General features: G+C 35.4%; 1 protein-coding gene and 1 long non-coding RNA gene across 2 annotated transcripts in view; one reads left to right on the plus strand and one right to left on the minus strand.

Moving 5' to 3' along the window:
* On the plus strand, window positions 1–16,638 carry LOC109037607 (uncharacterized). The gene is made up of 7 exons (XM_019052367.2): window positions 1–371; window positions 1,945–2,061; window positions 3,379–6,195; window positions 6,926–7,179; window positions 9,162–9,274; window positions 10,743–10,850; window positions 12,406–16,638. The coding sequence occupies exons 2-7, from the start codon at window positions 1,977–1,979 to the stop codon at window positions 12,677–12,679; spliced, it is 3,651 nt and encodes a 1,216-aa protein (XP_018907912.2). The 5' UTR covers window positions 1–371; window positions 1,945–1,976; the 3' UTR covers window positions 12,680–16,638.
* LOC140224264 (uncharacterized) overlaps window positions 16,145–18,654 on the minus strand; it is a 6,481-nt gene continuing 3,971 nt past the window's right edge. Inside the window, exon 2 of the long non-coding RNA XR_011899566.1 lies at window positions 16,145–17,529. This is a non-coding gene — a long non-coding RNA (uncharacterized lncRNA). The remainder of the gene's footprint in view (window positions 17,530–18,654) is intronic.

The raw sequence follows: 18,654 nt of genomic DNA on the forward strand, positions 1-18,654 counted from the left end.
ATACGTCAAGAAAAGACCTTTCTTGTGGGAATTTTTAATTTGCAAGTTTTCATATTCATAACGGAATTCCCATGAAGAGGTTATGCAAGGGAGAAAAACTGCAATTTGAAACTGCATTAAATGCAGTTTTATCAGTTCCACGACTTAAATTGCCCTAAATTTACCATTCAAATCTCGAGGAGGACCAGGCATTCGCAGGTTTAATCGCGGTCTTGTATTGACATCTCTCACAATGGGTGAAAAATCAGTTTCCAGTCGTCGTTCGTAGCCGAAACCTTCCCTTCGCATTCGTCATGATCAGAATGTAACAACGTCTTCTCTCTTCTTTCTGGATAACTGCACATTACACGAACAGAATTTTGTCTACACAGGTAAATTATCAAAAATCTCTCGAGATTATAGATGAATGATGTTTCATTTTCTTTACGGAGCTATAACTTGTACCGTTTTACCTATACTGAACTCATTCTTTTGGTCTATTATTGAAACGTTTCATTTTGATGAGCGGACACCCTCTCTAATTTAGGGGTGCGAATTGTTCTAGACCTCCCTTTTTCTTTCAAGGTGCTGGTTTGTCGACAGATTAACGCAATGCTTTGATGTAAACACACACACATGCATGGTCAGTTTCCACACAGAAGTTGGACAACAGACTGGACAAAAAGGGGCGCAGCTTTCTCAGCCTCCACAATTATCGGTGCACGCTTATTATTTGGTCTCAACCATCTGCAGGGGCGCTGCAATTTCCAAACCTTTCCTCATGTCAACCGGTCTTCCCCCAAATGCAATCCACCTTCCCCTGATTTAATCAAAATTCAGGGTTTATTCATTTATTCAAAGTTGGTTACAGAATCAAAGAAAACAATTTCACCGCCAGCATACTTGCGAAGAGCTCAGCTTGCGTTTTAAAAGTAAGCATATTACATTGAAGAATACTGATATTTCCAATTTAAATACAGCCTCTGGTCGGCAAAAACCCTTCAAGTGCAATTTCCGAAAAATTTTACAGTAGTATCTTCTGTTTAATTGCTGTCTAATTGTTTCCTCTTGAAGTAAAAAAAAAAAAAAAAAAAAAAAAAAAAAAAAAAAAAAAAAAAAAAAAAAAAACAATAACTAAGGAAATTGGACTCTTTCACAGTTAGAATGCTGTACTTAGCAGAGGGGTCCCCCATTTTGTGTTTTTATAGGGGCTCCTCTGTTTTCATCAGAGTCCCTCTGCTTTTTCACATTCAATTAGGGGTTCCCCTATTCCATGTGATTGGTACACAACAGGGTCAGGAAGTCTGCGCCCTTGACCATACGATTGAAGAAAATTTGCGCCCCTGCTCTGCTTGTATGACTGAGTGACTGACTACATTTGTTGCCAACTTGTGGCTTCATTTGCATGACAGGCTAATACTAAAATTTTCAGGGTGAAAATTATTCAAGGCCTCTGCAATATTTCAGGAGGCTTCAAAAATGTTTTGCAATGCGCAAGGTTTTTCATACAGATCAGCACAATGCGCTGATCAAAATTTTTTTGAATCTCTGGATCGCGCAAGGTTTTTGCGGAAATCCGGTCAACAAAACGTCCTGACTTAGCCTGAAAACCTTAAAAAAAAGAAGGAGGAAAAAATCCTGTAGCCTTCGCATTTTTAGGGCATGTCTGAAATTTTGTTGCGCGGTCGAGAACAATTTGCACCCCTGAAAATTTTTAACTCGGGCAAGCATAAAGTCAGCTCACATTATAAGCCTATTTAAGTAAAGTAGTAATTCTTTGGATTGTACCTGGATTTTGGTCAGTCAGTCAGTTAATGGCACTGAAACTGGAATAAACTCCTAGCATTGGATCTCAAAGATTAAAATTTGTTGTACCTAACTGGTAACATAACAGCAGCGGTTTCGAATGTTGATGTGATTTTAGGTAACATTCATTTTTCTTAATCGGCTTTCATTTTCTTACAGAAGTCCTGTATCAACAGACGCATGCAGGAAGAATGAATCAAGACATTACCTTTTCCCTTTTGAACTTTTCCAATCCAGGTGAAGTTAAATCACTCCGAGCAAAACCATTCTCAAGTCGTAAGTTTCATTTCATTCCAGTCTGCTTCATTATCTTTAATTGTTCTTTATGATTAAAAATCGTTGTTTTTTTCTGGAGTTAGTAGAAGTCATCACCAAACACTTCTCAGTAGGTAAGTATGATAGAAATTCAGATATTGATTTCATAAAAGCCAGAACCAAAAATGATGAAAGATAATATGTTATTTTATCAAGACAAATTTTGGAAGAAAATTACTGAATTTCTGTTGCTCCTCCCCGTCTGACCTTTGAATCTTTGGCAATTTATATTTTTTATATATTTTAAGGTATCTAAAGAATTGTCTCATCAAGTCTCCAAATAATTGGAAGTATGCCTTTTTTTACAATCAAATTGTTCACTTCAAAAATACTTGACACAACTCCGAAAATTTAATTTTTTTTTTGGCAAGCAAATGGCTCTGAGAGGCCGATGCATTTTTCATTTTTTTTATCTTTTTAAGTACAAAAGAAGAAAAAAATCTTCTGCTCCAAAGGTTAATTGAAAAATTTCATTCAGGGCAAAAATGACCTATCCTTGGAGTTTTCAACCGCATATATTTCTAAAATAAAAGAAGTGTAAACTTTAGTACAGCTACCTGTTAATTTCTCAATGATAGCTGCACGAGTTGCATTCAAAATAATTTCATACCTTTGAAAACTGTCAGTATTTTTCTTTTCTTGTATTTTTTCCCCAAGAGTCAGGTTGTTTTTAAACTGAATGATTCAGTCAATGTATTCACATCTACATGCAGGGATCCACAAAGCCTTTAGCATCTTAAAACTCCATATCTTCCCAAGTCTCGAAAGTAGTGACAGTATTTTTGTTTTTCTTCCTCTCTCTTCCCCTTCCTTGTCTCTCTTTCTCCTTCTCCTTAATTGAGAATTCCTGCAATTTTATTAGAGATATTTATTAGAGATTATTAGATAGATTAATTAGAGAATTTGTAAAAAAAAAACAAATAAACAAACAAAAAACAAACAAAAAACTAAAAAAACAAAGAAAAAATGCTATGTTCATGCTAATGGATACCAGCCCTACCATTTCTTCTTTCTCTCCGGAAGTTTTTGCACCCTTGTCTATATGTAGCTATCTGTTTCAATCAGTATGAGGGCAAAGGCCTTGAAGATAGGTGTGTTGGCCCATCAGAAATGGAGTGAGGAATGTTTTAAACTCAGTCTATGATCACACTCAATAATATTAACAGAATGGCCGTCCAACATTGTTGAAATGATAAAAGCCTCATCATTAGCTGCTAATCTTTCTTTTGATATGCAAAGCGATAGTATACTTAATCAATTTTTTCTCTCATGTTCCAGAATTTGCTAAACTGTCATCAACCAAGAAGAAAAAATCAAGCTCAACAAAAGAAAATACTGGAATGGACAACAAACTATCCTCAAATAGGAATGTCTCAAAAAACCTGCTAGCCTCCTATGATAAATCCAGTATCAAAGGTATTCTGAGAGAAAAAAATAATGTTCCAGAAAACTTTGATCTAAAAAGTAAGCCAGTGGCACATTCCCTCAGTGGTTCACCTCTCAAAAAAGTTACACAGGGTGGAGATGTCATGGATTTAGTTGGTGTGAAGTTTTGTCCAAATCTAGACATCGAAGATCAAAGAAAGATTATGTTGAAGAGTAAAAAGGAAGAAAATTTTAGAATTGAAGTAAAAGATGAATATCATGTTGGTTCCAAAAAAACTGTGGTGGATGAGAAAGAGTTGAATAGCTCAGAAAGTCAAGGACTTTGCAGTCAGAAAGATACGAATGATCTCAAGAAAACTAACTCTTTATCAACATCTTTCAGCAGCCTTGACTCCAGTGAGCCCCGAGTTCGGAGAAGTGCGAACAGGATGGCTCCTAGAAAACTTACTGAAAGTATTATTTCAATATCCAGCTCACCAGAAGATGAAAAATCGTTTTATGAATCCGTAGACTCCTTTTTTCCAGTTAAATATACAAGAACAAAGAAGCTTATCTCAAGTACGCCCAGGTGCTCCGATGCATTTTTCAGCCCACCTGATCATTCTGGTGAATTTGAATCTGGGGTTTCGGGAATATCAAAAGAAAATGTACTAGTGTCAAAGTGTGATTTAAATACTAGTCTTAAAAAAGGTCATGCAAAAATCAGCTTTAGCAACTTTAGTGACAGACCTGAAAAAAATTTAACGGATGAAAGTAACAAAGAGAATATGACAAACTTATCTCTCCATAAGTGCAACAGTCTAAATAATTTGTGTAAGGATGAGGATGACATCTTGAAAAATTCTTTCAATCATAAATTTGACAGGTCATCGGTTGGATTGAATGCCGTTACAAAAAAGGTTGACAAATTAGATGTGTCATCGAATTCTTCAAGAAAAACTGATGAAATTTTTATTTCTGATGCAAAACTTGATTTTTCAACTGTTACCTCAAAAAAAAACTCCCGAATTGGTAGCTCTGAAGAAGATTTCAATTTACAATTTAGCTCAACTAAGAAAAATTCTAAGAGTTTCATTCCACAAAAAAAGAAAGCTGATGATCTGACAAGATCCTCAAAAGAAATTTCTAGACAATTAAGCTCTGAAGAAAAGTTTGATGCCTTGTTAAAGTCTGGCTCGCACCAATCTTCCACTGATTGTTCAGCATCAAATTCATTGACCACTAAAAATGTTTCCCAAGATAATCTATCGCAAAGATTTAAAACTTCTGATGAGTCAAGAATCGTGTTTGACACTCTAAAATTTCGGGGAGTCACCGTTCGTCGCCATCGAAGACAAAAAGTTCTTGGACTGCAAAAAGACTTCATGTATGATGATACCTCCTGTAGTAGTGAAGAAGAGGCGAATGAAAATTATAATCTACCCGTTTCAAAATCAGTTTCTGCTGTTAGTCATGAAGTCGATATTTCTAATAACATTTCGATTCCTGCCAGTAGGTCACATAAGTCTAAACAACTCAAAGAAAATAGTATCTGTACCTCAACCGCCTCCAAAATCCTGAATATTGATGGTAGCCTCAAAATGTCAACAGACAATGTCAACTTGAGTTTGAATAGTATATCATCTTCTAGAGAAGTAAGTAGGTCCAAACAGTCATTGGAAATCTCAAGCATTGACTTAACCTCTTCACCGATGAAAAAGTCATCAAACAGCCCAAAGCCAAGAAATTCGTCTCGAGGTGTTAAGTTGGATTTGCTCTTCCAGGGAAGCTCTAAAGTTGCCTCTGATAGCGTGCGTCGAGGGAAGGTCAAGACAAAGCAGTTGTTAGAATGTAGTAAATCTTCCCTAGAAAATTTCTCCGTAGACGAAAGTGTGAAAGATTCAGGAAAGCAAAAATCAGGAAGAAATAAGTCATCAAGTATAGAGGTATCGCAGTCTGAATCTTTGCTTAATGCTGAAAAATTGCTAGATGAATTGTATGGAACAACATGGCATGAAAAGAAAGATACAATTCTACCGCGGAGTACAGTCAAGAAGAAATCCTCAAAACAGAAACCAAGTGCAGTCTCACGGCAGACACTGAATTTTTCTGACGATGAGGATGATGTAAAAAAGAATCAAAAGAAAATGAATCGCAGGAAAAAAAGGGATAGTTTTATAAATGATGATTCATCATCTAGTGAAAACTGTGATTTAAATTTTTATCGAACTCTTACGAACAAATTAACCTCCAGTAGCACCAAACTAAAACTGTCCAAGCCTTCATTACGTTCAGAGGGTCTGCTATTCAGTGACAGGAAAAAGCTATCATCAGCGTCCTCATCGGAGTCTCTAGAAATGTTAAACATTTCGTCGAAAAATAAAAATGGTGGCATATTGAAGAAGGGAAAGGTGAAAAAATCTCCTTCTTTCATGGCAAGGAAGACAAATGTTCTGACATCAACTTTAAGTGATAATAAAGTTAAGAAACCTCCTATTAAGAAGCTAACAAAATCCTCTCCTGTTGGACGTCCAATTGCCAATGATACAAGCTCATCAGATTCTGAGTCGGACAGTCAGGTGAAAGATTTCAAAAAACCTATTCCAAAGAAAAATACAGCTCCAATTAAAAATACTCCTGCACGGCCAGAGCTGAAAAAGTTCAAAATCACCCCATCTAAAGCTCCCAAAGGAGAACATTCAAAGCTTTCCTTCTTAGCATCTTTGTCTGGTGAGTAATTTTTGTTTAAACATAACGCATTGCCCCAAGAAGTGGGGTTTGCATCAAATGTAGCAAGTTTATTAGTTTTGGAGTTAAATTTTGAGTTCGATTATAGAAAAGCAGTTGAAATATGGCAATGCCGTAAGAGCAAAAATTAATACGTCTCATATCAGCTGAGCTCTTTTTAGATTTTTCATAACCTCTGGTGCACCCTTATTAAATGAATGTGCACTGCAAGTGAATTGTTCTCATTCTAAATATCCCTTTATCCCAACGAAAGCTCTGTCTCAACTAAGATTTGTTAAGACAGCTGTCTTTTGGTGCCATTGGCATCCTCAATACTAAATTAATATTCCAAATATTTTCTGCTCCAAAATTGATTTTAAGAATTTTGAGCAGCAACTGGTATAAGGCAAATTGCTTATTTGATTTTTTCATTCATCTAAAATTTTTAATAGGGCATTTTCATTTTGGTGCTCTATCTTGTGTTTCTAACGACTTTTAATTTTCTTCTCCAAGGCTGAGCTAACACACTAGGGCAGTAATTTCTTGAAGTATCAGATAATAACTTTTGTCTTGTCTAGTGGTCCTTTACATTAAATCAAATATTGCTCATTGTCTTATGCAGAAAGATAATATTCAGTAAAAGTTCAAAAACAAGAAATACAAAATGATATCGAACATGCCCAGTTTATTTTTACTTTTTTTACCTCTTAACTTTGTTATTTCTGTTTTTCAGCCACTGTGGATGAAATCCAATCCCATCCAGATGCTGTACCTTATAAAAAGTTTTATAAGACCAAGAAAGAAGAGTTAGCACGAAGATTGCTTGTCTTGTACAATAGGGAAGTATTTGAAAATCAACTCCCAGATGACATGTTAATCCAGTGGAATGCACGTATGCGGTCAACATCTGGTTATTGTTGGAGCAAAAAAGTCCGCCGAACAGGGATGGAAATGGCCCGTGTGTGCCGCATTGTTCTATCAACCAAGGTACTAGTTGTCTTTTACCTTATATTCAATTCTTTTTAGTTTTTATCCAGAAAACTGCAAAGTCAAATGGTAAAAACAACTGCAGTTGCTAAAGATGATTTCAATGGTATTATTATATTATATATTCAAATTGGTAAAAGTAAGTTTATCAAGACATTCATTGGATTTTTTTAAAGTTTAGTAATTTATAAAGAAAGGATTATTGTCTGACATTAATTGGATTTTTTAAAGTTTAGTAATTTAAAAAGAAAGGATTATTTTTCAGACAGTCTTACCTTAATTTTTAAGAGGGATTGTACGTGAGAAACTGTAGTATCCAAGAGGGCAGCGGGTGTTAAAAAACTGCTAATGGACCACTAGACAAGGTACGAATTTAAGCGATCTGATACATGTTTCTTAACCAGAATTTCACGTAGAAAACGATCCACACAACGAAAATTACTGAAACTAACTCCTAACGAAGATATTAACGTTTTTATTTCACATTGGTTACAAGGAATTTGAACTGCCCGCTCACAAGAAACTCAAAGCTCTACGTGAGTCAAATCGCCCACTACAACGGTTTCAGCAAGCTTCTCAATCGAGCAATGCTCATTTCCCACCATGTGTTGTTCGAACTATTAGCAATTTTCTATAACTGAGCCAAAGCGTCAAGATTGAGGTTGCCAGATTTTTATATCGCAGAGACTGTCATGATAACGTTTAGCGCACGATGTGAATCACGCAGAGCATTGAGTTTTCATGAGCGGGTGGTTTGAATTCACGTATCAAGAATCATTAAATATCTTTGGAAGGAGTTGATTTCGGTAATTTTCGTTGTGCGTATCGTGTTTTACGTGAAAATTTGATGAAGGAACATGTATCAGAATGCTGAAATTTCGCACCTTGTCTAGTGGTCCATTTAGTGTTACACTGCTTGGAAATGGGCGATAAGTTTTTTCCCGCTATAATATAGAACTTCATACTTCTTGACCCTACTGCGTAGCATGGGCGATCATGCAGATCTGAATTCCCTGGGATAATTAAGTTTCCTCTCACTTAATAACCCCCTTTTCCTCCCCCCCCCCCCCTAGCGATTCTTTTTGTTGATTATTGACCCTTAGTTTAAATGTTTTAATCACAACTATATAGATACGAAGTCTGACCTAGAAATAATGATTTTTTCATCATCTCAGATTGTAATGGTGATGAAGATTTGGTGCCTAGTGTCGACTAACAATAAGTCCATATTCTTGTGATGCAGCTACTTAAAATGACTTTGACACTTTGTCACCTCAGAGAAGATCAGAAGAAAGAAGAAAGAAAATCAGCGTGGTCGAAGTAAATTTAACAAAAATTAAGCTGCATTGCAGTAATTTTAACAAAAATCAGTGCGTTTGAAGTAAATCTGACAAAAAATGAACGCTGTTGTGGTGATTTCAACAAAAAATCAGCGCGGCTATCGACGAAGTGTACACTGTGTTTTGCAGTGTACGCCATTCACTCGCGAGGTATATCTCGGCAGATCTTGAACATTCTGCACCCCTGTGTCACTTAAGCATAGAATATTTCCCTCCCCAGCGGAAGATGCAACATCTGAACTGCTTCTCATCAGAAAATAGAAAGGCGTTGTTGTGACATTGAAAGTTTGACCACTGGTTTTCAACACAGAGCAATGATTCTCAAAATATTTTGATTTTTACAAGTCTATTGGTTTATTTTTAGCTATCTCATGATGATTGTTTGTTTGGCCAGGACTTTGGTTGTATCTAAGGTGTATTCGACCACTAGCTGTGCTACAACTACTATTGGGCACCTGGCAACAAGGTGCGCCAGATTTGAAGGCAAACAGTGGTATTGAGAGCTTTAATTCAGGCGCAGGAAGCAGTTTCTCTTTTCGTTCAAAAAAAAAAAAAAAAATAAAGGACATAATTGTCTTTAGATCCTGATGAGTCCTAATAACTTTGAAATGATTTTTAAGAATTGTTCTTTTAATGTTGTAGATTCTTGATACTCCTGAACGACTCAGAGACACGTTGCTTCATGAATTGTGTCATGCGGCAGCATGGATCGTCAATGGTGCAACTGATGGTCATGGCCCTCTCTGGAAAGCATGGTGTGTAAAAGTATTTCTATCGTTAGAATCGGTGAATAATGATATCTATGGCTGGTAATTGCGTTTTTAGGGACTAGGTAGCACCAACTAACTCACAAAAATAGGCAATGATTTTGAGCACGTCATGTGATGTTGTTGGATCACAAATCAAGCTCAATTCCGACCCTTCTCTTGAGGGACTCTATTGATTGTTGAATTTGTTGCTCCCCATATTAATGATGCAGAAACGGTCCAGTTGCAGAACTGCGCTGGATGGCATAAGAATGTGGAAAGGGAGACAAATTTTTAAGGGTCAAACGCATTGTATCCAGGACCAGTAAAAAACCGGGAAATACCAGTATTTATCAGGGAATGAAAAATATCTGGTAACATTAGAAAATTCGTCAGGGAATTTGTGCTGAATATTGAGAATTTCTTCTTTTTTCATCCTGCAATTAAATCATTCATAAAATGGTGATCTTTTTTGATTATTCTTTAAAGAATTATGTAGACAAAAAATTAAAAAGCTGGTATTCTTATCTCTGAACCTAGGAGTGTTAATTTGTCTTTTCTGAGCAAAACTAGAGGAAGATAATGGGAAATCCAGAGCTGCCATGAGGAAATATTTCCCTGGAAATAGAAAAAATCATGGAAATATCAGGAATGGAAACAAACCAATCAATAAGTCTACACACCATGGTCAAAAGTTTTGCAAGCTTTTGTCTCAGTCGAAGTGAAGCTTTGCAATCCAGGACACTGCTGTAGAAAATCTAAACCATATGATTCTCTAGAAAGTTCAAATCCAGGAGTGACTTCTGGAGAGGGAGGTGCTAGTTGGCTAATGGTCTCGTTTCTTGTTTTTTCTCCTAATGAATCGATGAAGAGCTCTGAAATCAGGAAAAGGCTCAAGAATGTCTCTGTTTTCTATGTGAAGTTATTGAAGGATTTTCCATATTTTCAGGAACTTTCCTCCTACTGACTGAGAGACATTTAGTCATCGTGGAAAGATTATGCAAATGCTGAGAGTCTCAAAATTGTACTTCATGAATCAGATTTTATGTGATTTTATCATTCTTCTTGGACCAACACTTTTTGCATGTTGCTCCATGTTTTTACTGATTTCAGCCTAAAAATTTGGCAGCTTTTCCACTTTTTCGGACCTTGTCTGTAAAACAATAAAAAGTTGTGGGAAGATGATATGAACAGGGAAGGATCTTGAAAAATTGTAGTATATTAAACCGTCCTTTCTCAACTTAGACTTTTCTCATGTGTTTTCTATTCCTCATTGCTTTTCTCTTGGAATGTTTTTCATATTTTCGGGGCCTTTCTTCATTTTATGGAACGTTTCCTCACTGTCAGAACTTTAAGGAGCTCATGCATTGCCCTTGAAAATATTTTCTAGTTAAAAAAGTCAGGAATGTTTTTGTACTTTATAATTCAATCACCTCGACACCTGGAATAACATTTCTTGTGTCTCCTAATTCTTTAGGGCAAATAAAGCCATGAGACGATTCCCTGAAGTGCCTCCAATCAAGCGCTGCCATGACTACTCAATCAAAACCAAATTCACGTATCGTTGCACTTCTTGCGGTTATAGGTAAGTATTTATCCAATCTCAAAAAAATGAACATCAGAAATATAATTTAAAATTCTAACCTACTGTGGAAACAGTCAAAGGTGACATGCAATAACAGAGTTGCTCTCTACAGGGTGTCTAGCATCAGGATTTTCCCGATTCTATCAGGATTTCAGGTCAATCAGGATTTAATCCCGATTTCATCAGGATTTGAGGAAAAATCGGTCGTAAAATCAGGATTTGAGAAAAGTCGGCGGTCCGCTTATTTTCTGTTATCCGTTGGTTAATTTTTCTCCGCAAAAAATCGGGATTTGATCAAGATTCAGAAAAATTATGAAATCAGGATTTAGCAGTCAAAATCAGGATCTCCCAAAATAAAAATAAAAAAACTAGACACCCTGTCTCTACTTCACAGATCTTCAGGCAGAAGAGGCATCAAGGAACTTTCCTTTTGCCAATCTCTGCAGACTGTTTTCATTATACATACGATAGAAATTGCACACAATAAAATATGCAGGCAATAAGGCTTTAAGTAAAAACAAAAATTGAAGCCAAAACGTTTTAGTTGGAAACCCAACCATCCTCAGTTGGACATTAATAAATATAACAACTCTATCCGCCCGGCAAGGATGGTTGCAAGTTTGTTGCCGCAACGTTTTTTAACAATGTTTCGAAAAACGTTTAGTTGCAACATTTTAAAAATTGTTGTCACAACGTTGTGAAAAAGTTTTAAATCGACATTTTTTTAAAGCGTTTTACAAGTTATTAAAAACGTTGGAAAAACGCTTTACAAAACGTCCGTAAAAACGTTGTTAAGCAATGTTGTTATAATTTGTTACGCAAACGTTGTAAAAGCGTTTATTGCTCTGTTGTCAAATCGTTTGTGTTTACATTGCTGTAACGTTTGATAAAAAATGTCATAGTTTGGCAAAGAGCGCGTGCAAGCAGACGATGTGCTGCAAATCGGAAGGGCCACTTTTACACTGAAATTTTCGCGATGTTGCTACAACGTTGCTGCAATGAACCATTGCTGGGCGGGTAATAACCAGCACCTGGTAGTAGCTTTCAAAACCAGAGAATTAATTATAAAAATTATTTTTCTACTCAGGGATGTTTCTGAAGTTTTGCATTTTTAAATACCTGTGGCATTTCCATATTCACATTGTATCAGGTAATATCGCCAGATCCCCCCCCCCCCCCCCCCCCCCCCGATTCTGTTGATACCCTGTAGCCTGAAATAATCAACTAAATATACTATGGTACAAGTGGTGAAGATCACCTCATTTATTATACCATGGTTTTCAAATACCATTGAAGATGTATCTTATATTTCTCTGCCTCTCATATTTTCCCTTTTTTTGAGGCCCTAAACATTACAAGGACTTCATCTAAAAAGTGGTTTTTGGTGAAAGAAAAGGGAGTGGGCCAATAATAAGGAGAATGAATGCTTTTAGCCGTATTAGATCCACCATTCCTTTGGTATATTTTTTTCTTTTATGTTACTTCCTCAAAATGTTCTGCCTTAGCAGTCATCTTTAATTTTTTTCTTCTAATTATATCTCTCATCAATTTTCAGTATTGGTCGACACTCCAAATCCTTGGATACAACTCGAAAACGATGTGGCTACTGCTATGGTGCTTTTGAACTCCTTGTTAACCACTCAAAGTCTAATCGAAAATCTGCCGAAAATCTGAAAGCACCCCGAACTCCTGGCAAGTTTGCTATGTTTGTCAAAGAAAATTATGGTGAGGTAAAAAAACAGAATCTGAAAAAAACGCATGCCGAAATAATGAAGTTATTGGGTCAGCAGTTCAGTATTTTTAAGAATCAATCCGAAAAGAGACCATGAACCCTGAATTTTTCTGGTTCTCTCAATTCACTTATATTTTTATTTTTTTTTTTTTTTTATTTTTTTTTTTTTTTTTTTTTTTTAGATCGGGAAAAATTTTATTTAAGAATAAGTGGAGCTAATTTCTAATTTTGATGTAAATGAAACTGGTTTCAATTTAGAACTGTTTTTAAATTTAATTTGGAGCGCTCAAGAAAATCACGTATTCACGTTTTTAAAAAATCAATTTGTAGGTGCCTCAAAATTGACAATTATTTGAATCGAGAGAGAATACATGAAAATAGGCTGACAATAAAGGTGCAACAAGATTTCCCTTTTTTAATTGATGGTATCAGTCAAAAAATCATACTTTAATTATATCCTTTTTTATTTGGTTATACCAAGGCCCACTATCTTGAAATGACCCTCTCCAAACAAATTTCCTCATTGGTTCAATTTGTTGGAAGTTTAATGTTTGGTAACTCAAAAATTGTATGTATAATAAACTAAAACGAGTCTGACATGTAACAAAACAGTGCTGAATAGTTCACTGTCTCTATAAAAAGCCCCTCTTGAGTTTATATTTAAAAGGACTATTAAGGAAGTGCCCAGCACAGATCTATGGTTTTGTGTTAATTATAGGAATCTTGTAAATTCAAAGCATTTCAAATTTGGCTTTGTAATTTTAAAACTGTGACAGAAAGAGACCTTCATCCTTTTCGAACGATAGGCCACTGAAGAGAGGCTGCTGCCTAATGATACAGTCAGTCCTATAAGTCTACCATTTTGTAATTGGTGTACTGTATTTGTCCTCAAGTATTTCTTCATTGCTTTTCAAACACCGAACCAGAGAAATCAATCACTTTCACACAATAATCTCAATAATTAATTTTATTAGATCAATGGAGAATTTGCAAGGGTCTGAAATTTGATGAATTTCCTGTTTAAGTGGAATCCTCTGAGTGAACTGAACACGAAGATACCCTTGATTCATAAATTGAGCGATTATTAGAGGAGATATGACAAAATAACCGATTCTGCTAAAATACATGTGTTTAAATGGGAAATGCCGCCAGATGACGTCACAAGGCGGCGCATTTTCTCACTTTTAAATCAATTTTTCTCCAATTTCCCATGTCAGAAAAAAATTATGAAAAATATTGCGAACTCAGCTCATTAGGCACTTTCAGATGAAGCAATAAAAAAATTGCGTGCAAATTCTCCATTGCTGGTTTTCTTGATTGGCTAAATTATACGAGTTGGTTTTTCATATTTTCCCTGGTTCAAAAGATAGAACATAAGCTATTTAAATGAACTACACTCCCTGATAAAAATTGAAAGTAACACTTAACAAATGTAACTGTTTATGCAAAATTAAAAGAACACTTCTTACAAAACACATACTACACTGTGCAAGAATTTTTAAATTTGTAATTGTATTTGTTTGTGGAAAAACTTTACGGATTTTTTATGATTCCTATCATTTCATCTGGCAGCTTTTAAATCTCAAGCAGATGGCTGCATTTGAGTCTCTCAAAGACAATATATCTCCCGAGGGCCCTAGTTTCTACTAGAGACAGTTTTTCTTCGTAATCATATGTTTTTTAAATCTCAGCCTTTGTCGCAATGTATCTTCGCAAAGAAAGAGTAACTGAATGATCTCTATACATGACTTAGCGTTGCTTACTTATTTTACTTTATATTACTTTTATACGTTGACCTTTAAGCTTTATAACTAGTGAAAATCCTAAAATACAGTGCCTTATATTAGGACAGCTTTGTAAAGTATCAATTTCTCAGATTTTGCTGAAGGATGATTGTGGAAGTTTTAATTCTTAAATTAGGTTTAAAACCGTTAGTCTTTGTGACCATTTTCAAAGTTTAGATTAAAGGTCACCTAATAATTATTATTATTTATTTTTTTAAAGAAATTATTTATATTCTCAAAGCCTGAAACAAATAGGTCATGTAATTATGATCATTTATATTTTTTCATTAAATGTTTTATTAATTTATGTGTAATTTTCCTATGTTCATTCAGATAATTATTTGTCAAAAATTTTATTCCATTGCTGTTTAAGATGTTTTTTACCAAATGATTGAGGCGAGCAAACTTCTCAAGATTTGTAATTTACAATTCAAAACGTAAATAATTTACCAAAATAAGATAATGAAATTTCATTTACTTTACTTAATTCATGTATGTATTTATGAGTCGTTTTTACGGTGCGCTAGGACGCTCTGTGACATCTATCCGCCACAGGAATCTGTCATGGTGGAGATTCTCCATCTTTGATTTACTATAAGTTTAAAATTCAATTTTCTTTTGACAAACTCAGTTCGACAAATGATGAAGTTAGCCCGGAGTGTGAGGTTTATTCCTCACTGTCATAAAAGTCAAGTCTAAGTCTAAACCACAGTAAAAAACTGCAGGTTGATCATTGAAAGATTATTGCAGCACATTGAGACATCAAAATGCAACTTATTGCATGGTTGAGATAGGCCTATGTCTTGTCCATAGTATTAACATATCAATGGTGAAACTGCAGAAATATGTATTGCGGTTTGCGGCATTGCAAACTTCCGGTCATACTTCATTTCATACATGGAAAACTACTAAACGTCATCTCTTGAAAAGTTTCCTGATTTTCCTTCCCAATGCAAAGAATAATTAACAAAAATTTCAATCCATGATGCTGACTTAGTATCATTTCAAAAAACAGAATAGGAGCGGAGATTTTGAAACATCGAAACTGGGATATCGACGGTGTAAGTCTACAATTACATGTCTCGTTTGCGGTGTCTGAAAATCTCCGCCTCTATGTTATTTTTTTAAAGGAGAACAAATCGACATCATTGAGACATCAATCCTTGAAGTTTTTGCAGAATTTTCTTTGCACAGAGAAGAAAAATCATGGCAATTTTAAAGAACTGCTGTCGAGTAGTTTTCCGTTTAAAAAATAAAGTATGACCGGAAGTCTGCGACGCTGCAAATTGAGTTATGTGATTGCTGACTTACACTGTTGATATGCATTTTTGCAGTTTCATTGTCGATATGTAGATTTAGGAATTGGGCTGCAGGAAGTTATGGTCAGCTAGGGATTTGCCCTTAACAACATGATGCAAGTAAAAAAGAAGGAACAGAAATTATAAAATAATCATGAAAATCCCTGTGCTAAACCACCTCTAAAATTTTTATGGCTCAGTTACTCGAACAAGTCCTGCTTCCTGGCTGAAATTTTGATCTATTGTGTACTATTGTGCCCTGTCCTTCCGAGCATTGAAAATGTTATTGTGTTTTATTCAGTAATGTGAAATGATGTGGAAAATGATGGCTACGTTCTGCTTTTCTGTTTGACTTCCTTCACCTTGAATTTTTTAGGCTACCAAAAACCCCCCTCGATTGAAAGGTATCATATTTTTCAGTCTAAAGTGAATTTTCAAGTGAATTAGGTACAGCAAATTTAAATCTACTTATTTTGTTGGCATGAAATAGTTAATCTCTTTTTTATCGTTAGTGAATCCTCTAAAAAAGTTGTAAGTAGTAGAAAAGGTATGAAATTACTTACACAGAAGTAGCAAAAACTGTTTTTGAACAACCTTCGTGTGTTATACGTATACCTAGACGGGCAATTACTTATCCTGCAATATTACTAGTATGTAAATTAAAAATATATGTGCGAGTGTTAAAAAAGTTTTTCTTTTTTCTTTTGTAAAATAAAGTTGACTCCAATATAGTTGAATACTATTTTCACTCAACTCGTTTTAATATGCATGATTTTTTGTATGAAATTGATACCGATGTTTGTACAAAGCCTCTCAGTTGTGTTGTAATATTGATCATTGAAGCATGGTTCCATTCCTCAACTTTTTAAATCGTACAGTATATTTCCATGCTTTGTGTAATTAATATTCAGTGTTCATTCAATTTGACAAATTTTCAAATTTATAAGTGCAAAATCTAGTTTGATAATTTTTAACGCTGTGTCTTTTTTTCCCAATCTCTCTGCCTCCCTCACAATCTTAGCTTTTTGATGACATTTTTCCTTTAAAATTTAAAGAAAAACAATTTCTCTACAAAAAATAAGTCACTAATTAATCATGGATTGATCACAGAATTGAAAAATGTTCAAGAAGTAATTATTACAATTGCAGATTGTTGAAAAGGATCCCCCAATTAATTTCCAACTTTTTTCATTGATATTACAGAGTAGGTAGGTAATTATAAAAAATAAAATCGACAACAGGTGTTTTTGCATGACTTGCTGCAATCTCAATGTTACGTGCTATTCAATCCCTTCAAAATGTATTAGAAAATGTCAAAATGCTGGCATTACTATTCTGTGAAAGTTAAAACAATTAAAGTCTTTTGTAATTTAAGCTAAAAAATAATGCAAAAGTAACAATGAAAGATTCATTCAACAAGGAACACACGAGAGCTCAAAGAACAAGATTAATTAAGAAAAGGAACTTCAATGTGTGTCAAAATAAGACAAATAGAGACAAGACAAGTGTGAGGACTTATTTTTCTCTTTCTGGCTCATCCCTCTCCATCTTTGCCAGACTGAAAGCCACGACTGTTGGGCAGTTAAGCAACCTTCGATAAAATTCAAGGAAAGCTTTACTCGATATAATAACATTGCATAGGGTTTGGGCCTTTATAATTAATTCTACATCAGCAGTTGTTGCATGATCCAATTCAGTTGTCAATGGCAAAAACGAGGAGCAAAGTCAGGACGTCCTATTGTAGGTGCTGGAATGAAGAGATGAACATGGGGGTTCTGATAAAGAAGTACGCGTGTCTGAAACTTCAGTTAGATCAGAGGGAATGGTGAAGCACAGGAGCCCACCAACCATTCAGCTCCCCAAACCTGTAAAATCATCCAGTTTTGAAGATGAAGATTTTCATGAAATTTCCTTGTTCGAAATTTTATTATTTTTTTTTCACAACTTTTGAAATTGTAGTTAGGTACAGGAGATTGTAAGATTTATCTTTACTCAGTCGATTTCAAACTTTATCTTATGGATTTAGTCGTGCTTTAGAGGAAAGGAGGCTACAACCTCGCAGAATTTTGTGTCAACGGAATTCCATACATTATTAAAAGCCAGTCATTCATGCATTCAAATATCATTAAATCTTTGGGCAACAGAGACAGCATTGGTTATGGCCTCGCAGCTTCCATCAAATCGCAATTGCCCGGAAACTAGGATCGCACATCTTATCTGATAAAATCGTTCGCCCTTTAGACCGATTCTGGGGGATTAGGCTAGACTAGTCGATGAGTCAACTGTTGGTCTAATTTCATTAGGTACGTGAACGCAGAAGAAAAACGGGATAAAAAACACTAATGTGTGATCAATTTTCAAGGACAATTCTGTAATTTCTCCTACGATTTTAAATCGATTAAAACGCGTAATATCCAAAATCTAAGCTCAGATTCAGATTCCTCGTGAAAAACTGATGCGATTTCATGCCTTATATGTTAGAATAGCGTGAAGGAAAGAGGTTTAATGACGTATAAAAACACTAATGTGTGATCAATTTTCAAGGACAATTCTGTAATTTCTCCTACGATTTTAAATAGATTAAAACGCGTAATATCCAAAATCTAAGCTCAGATTCGGATTTCTCGTGAAAAATTGATGAGTTTTCATGTATCATATGTTAAAATAGAGTGAAGGAAAAAGGTTTAACGACGCGTATAGATTCTGTCGTACTTCCTCTTTGAACTACGCCGCCGCCTGTCGCCCGAGTGAAACCGAACGGGGAGGCGCCACTTAGCGCCAGCTAAGCGTTCGGTTTCGTCGCGAGGAATTTCTCACGATAAATTCTTATTCTTCCTCCTCCGCTGACCCACTGAGCACTCACTACCCATGTTGCCACGTTGCATTCATATGCTCGAATCAGTATGCCTACGGTGCGTCTCTTTCCTCCACGCTCTGCTCGGGTATGATACATGAAATTACATCGATTTTTAACGAGGAATCCGAATCTG

The sequence above is a fragment of the Bemisia tabaci genome, chromosome 3 (genome assembly GCF_918797505.1).
Source record: "Bemisia tabaci chromosome 3, PGI_BMITA_v3".
Classification (NCBI taxonomy): domain Eukaryota; kingdom Metazoa; phylum Arthropoda; class Insecta; order Hemiptera; family Aleyrodidae; genus Bemisia; species Bemisia tabaci.

Coding starts and splice junctions, on each gene's coding strand:
- LOC109037607 (XM_019052367.2), top strand. CDS start 1,977: ATGAATCAAGACATTACCTTTTCCCTTTTGAACTTTTCCAATCCAGGT. Junction 6,196..6,925: donor CTTCTTAGCATCTTTGTCTG/GTGAGTAATTTT, acceptor TCTGTTTTTCAG/CCACTGTGGATGAAATCCAA. Junction 7,180..9,161: donor GCATTGTTCTATCAACCAAG/GTACTAGTTGTC, acceptor TTAATGTTGTAG/ATTCTTGATACTCCTGAACG.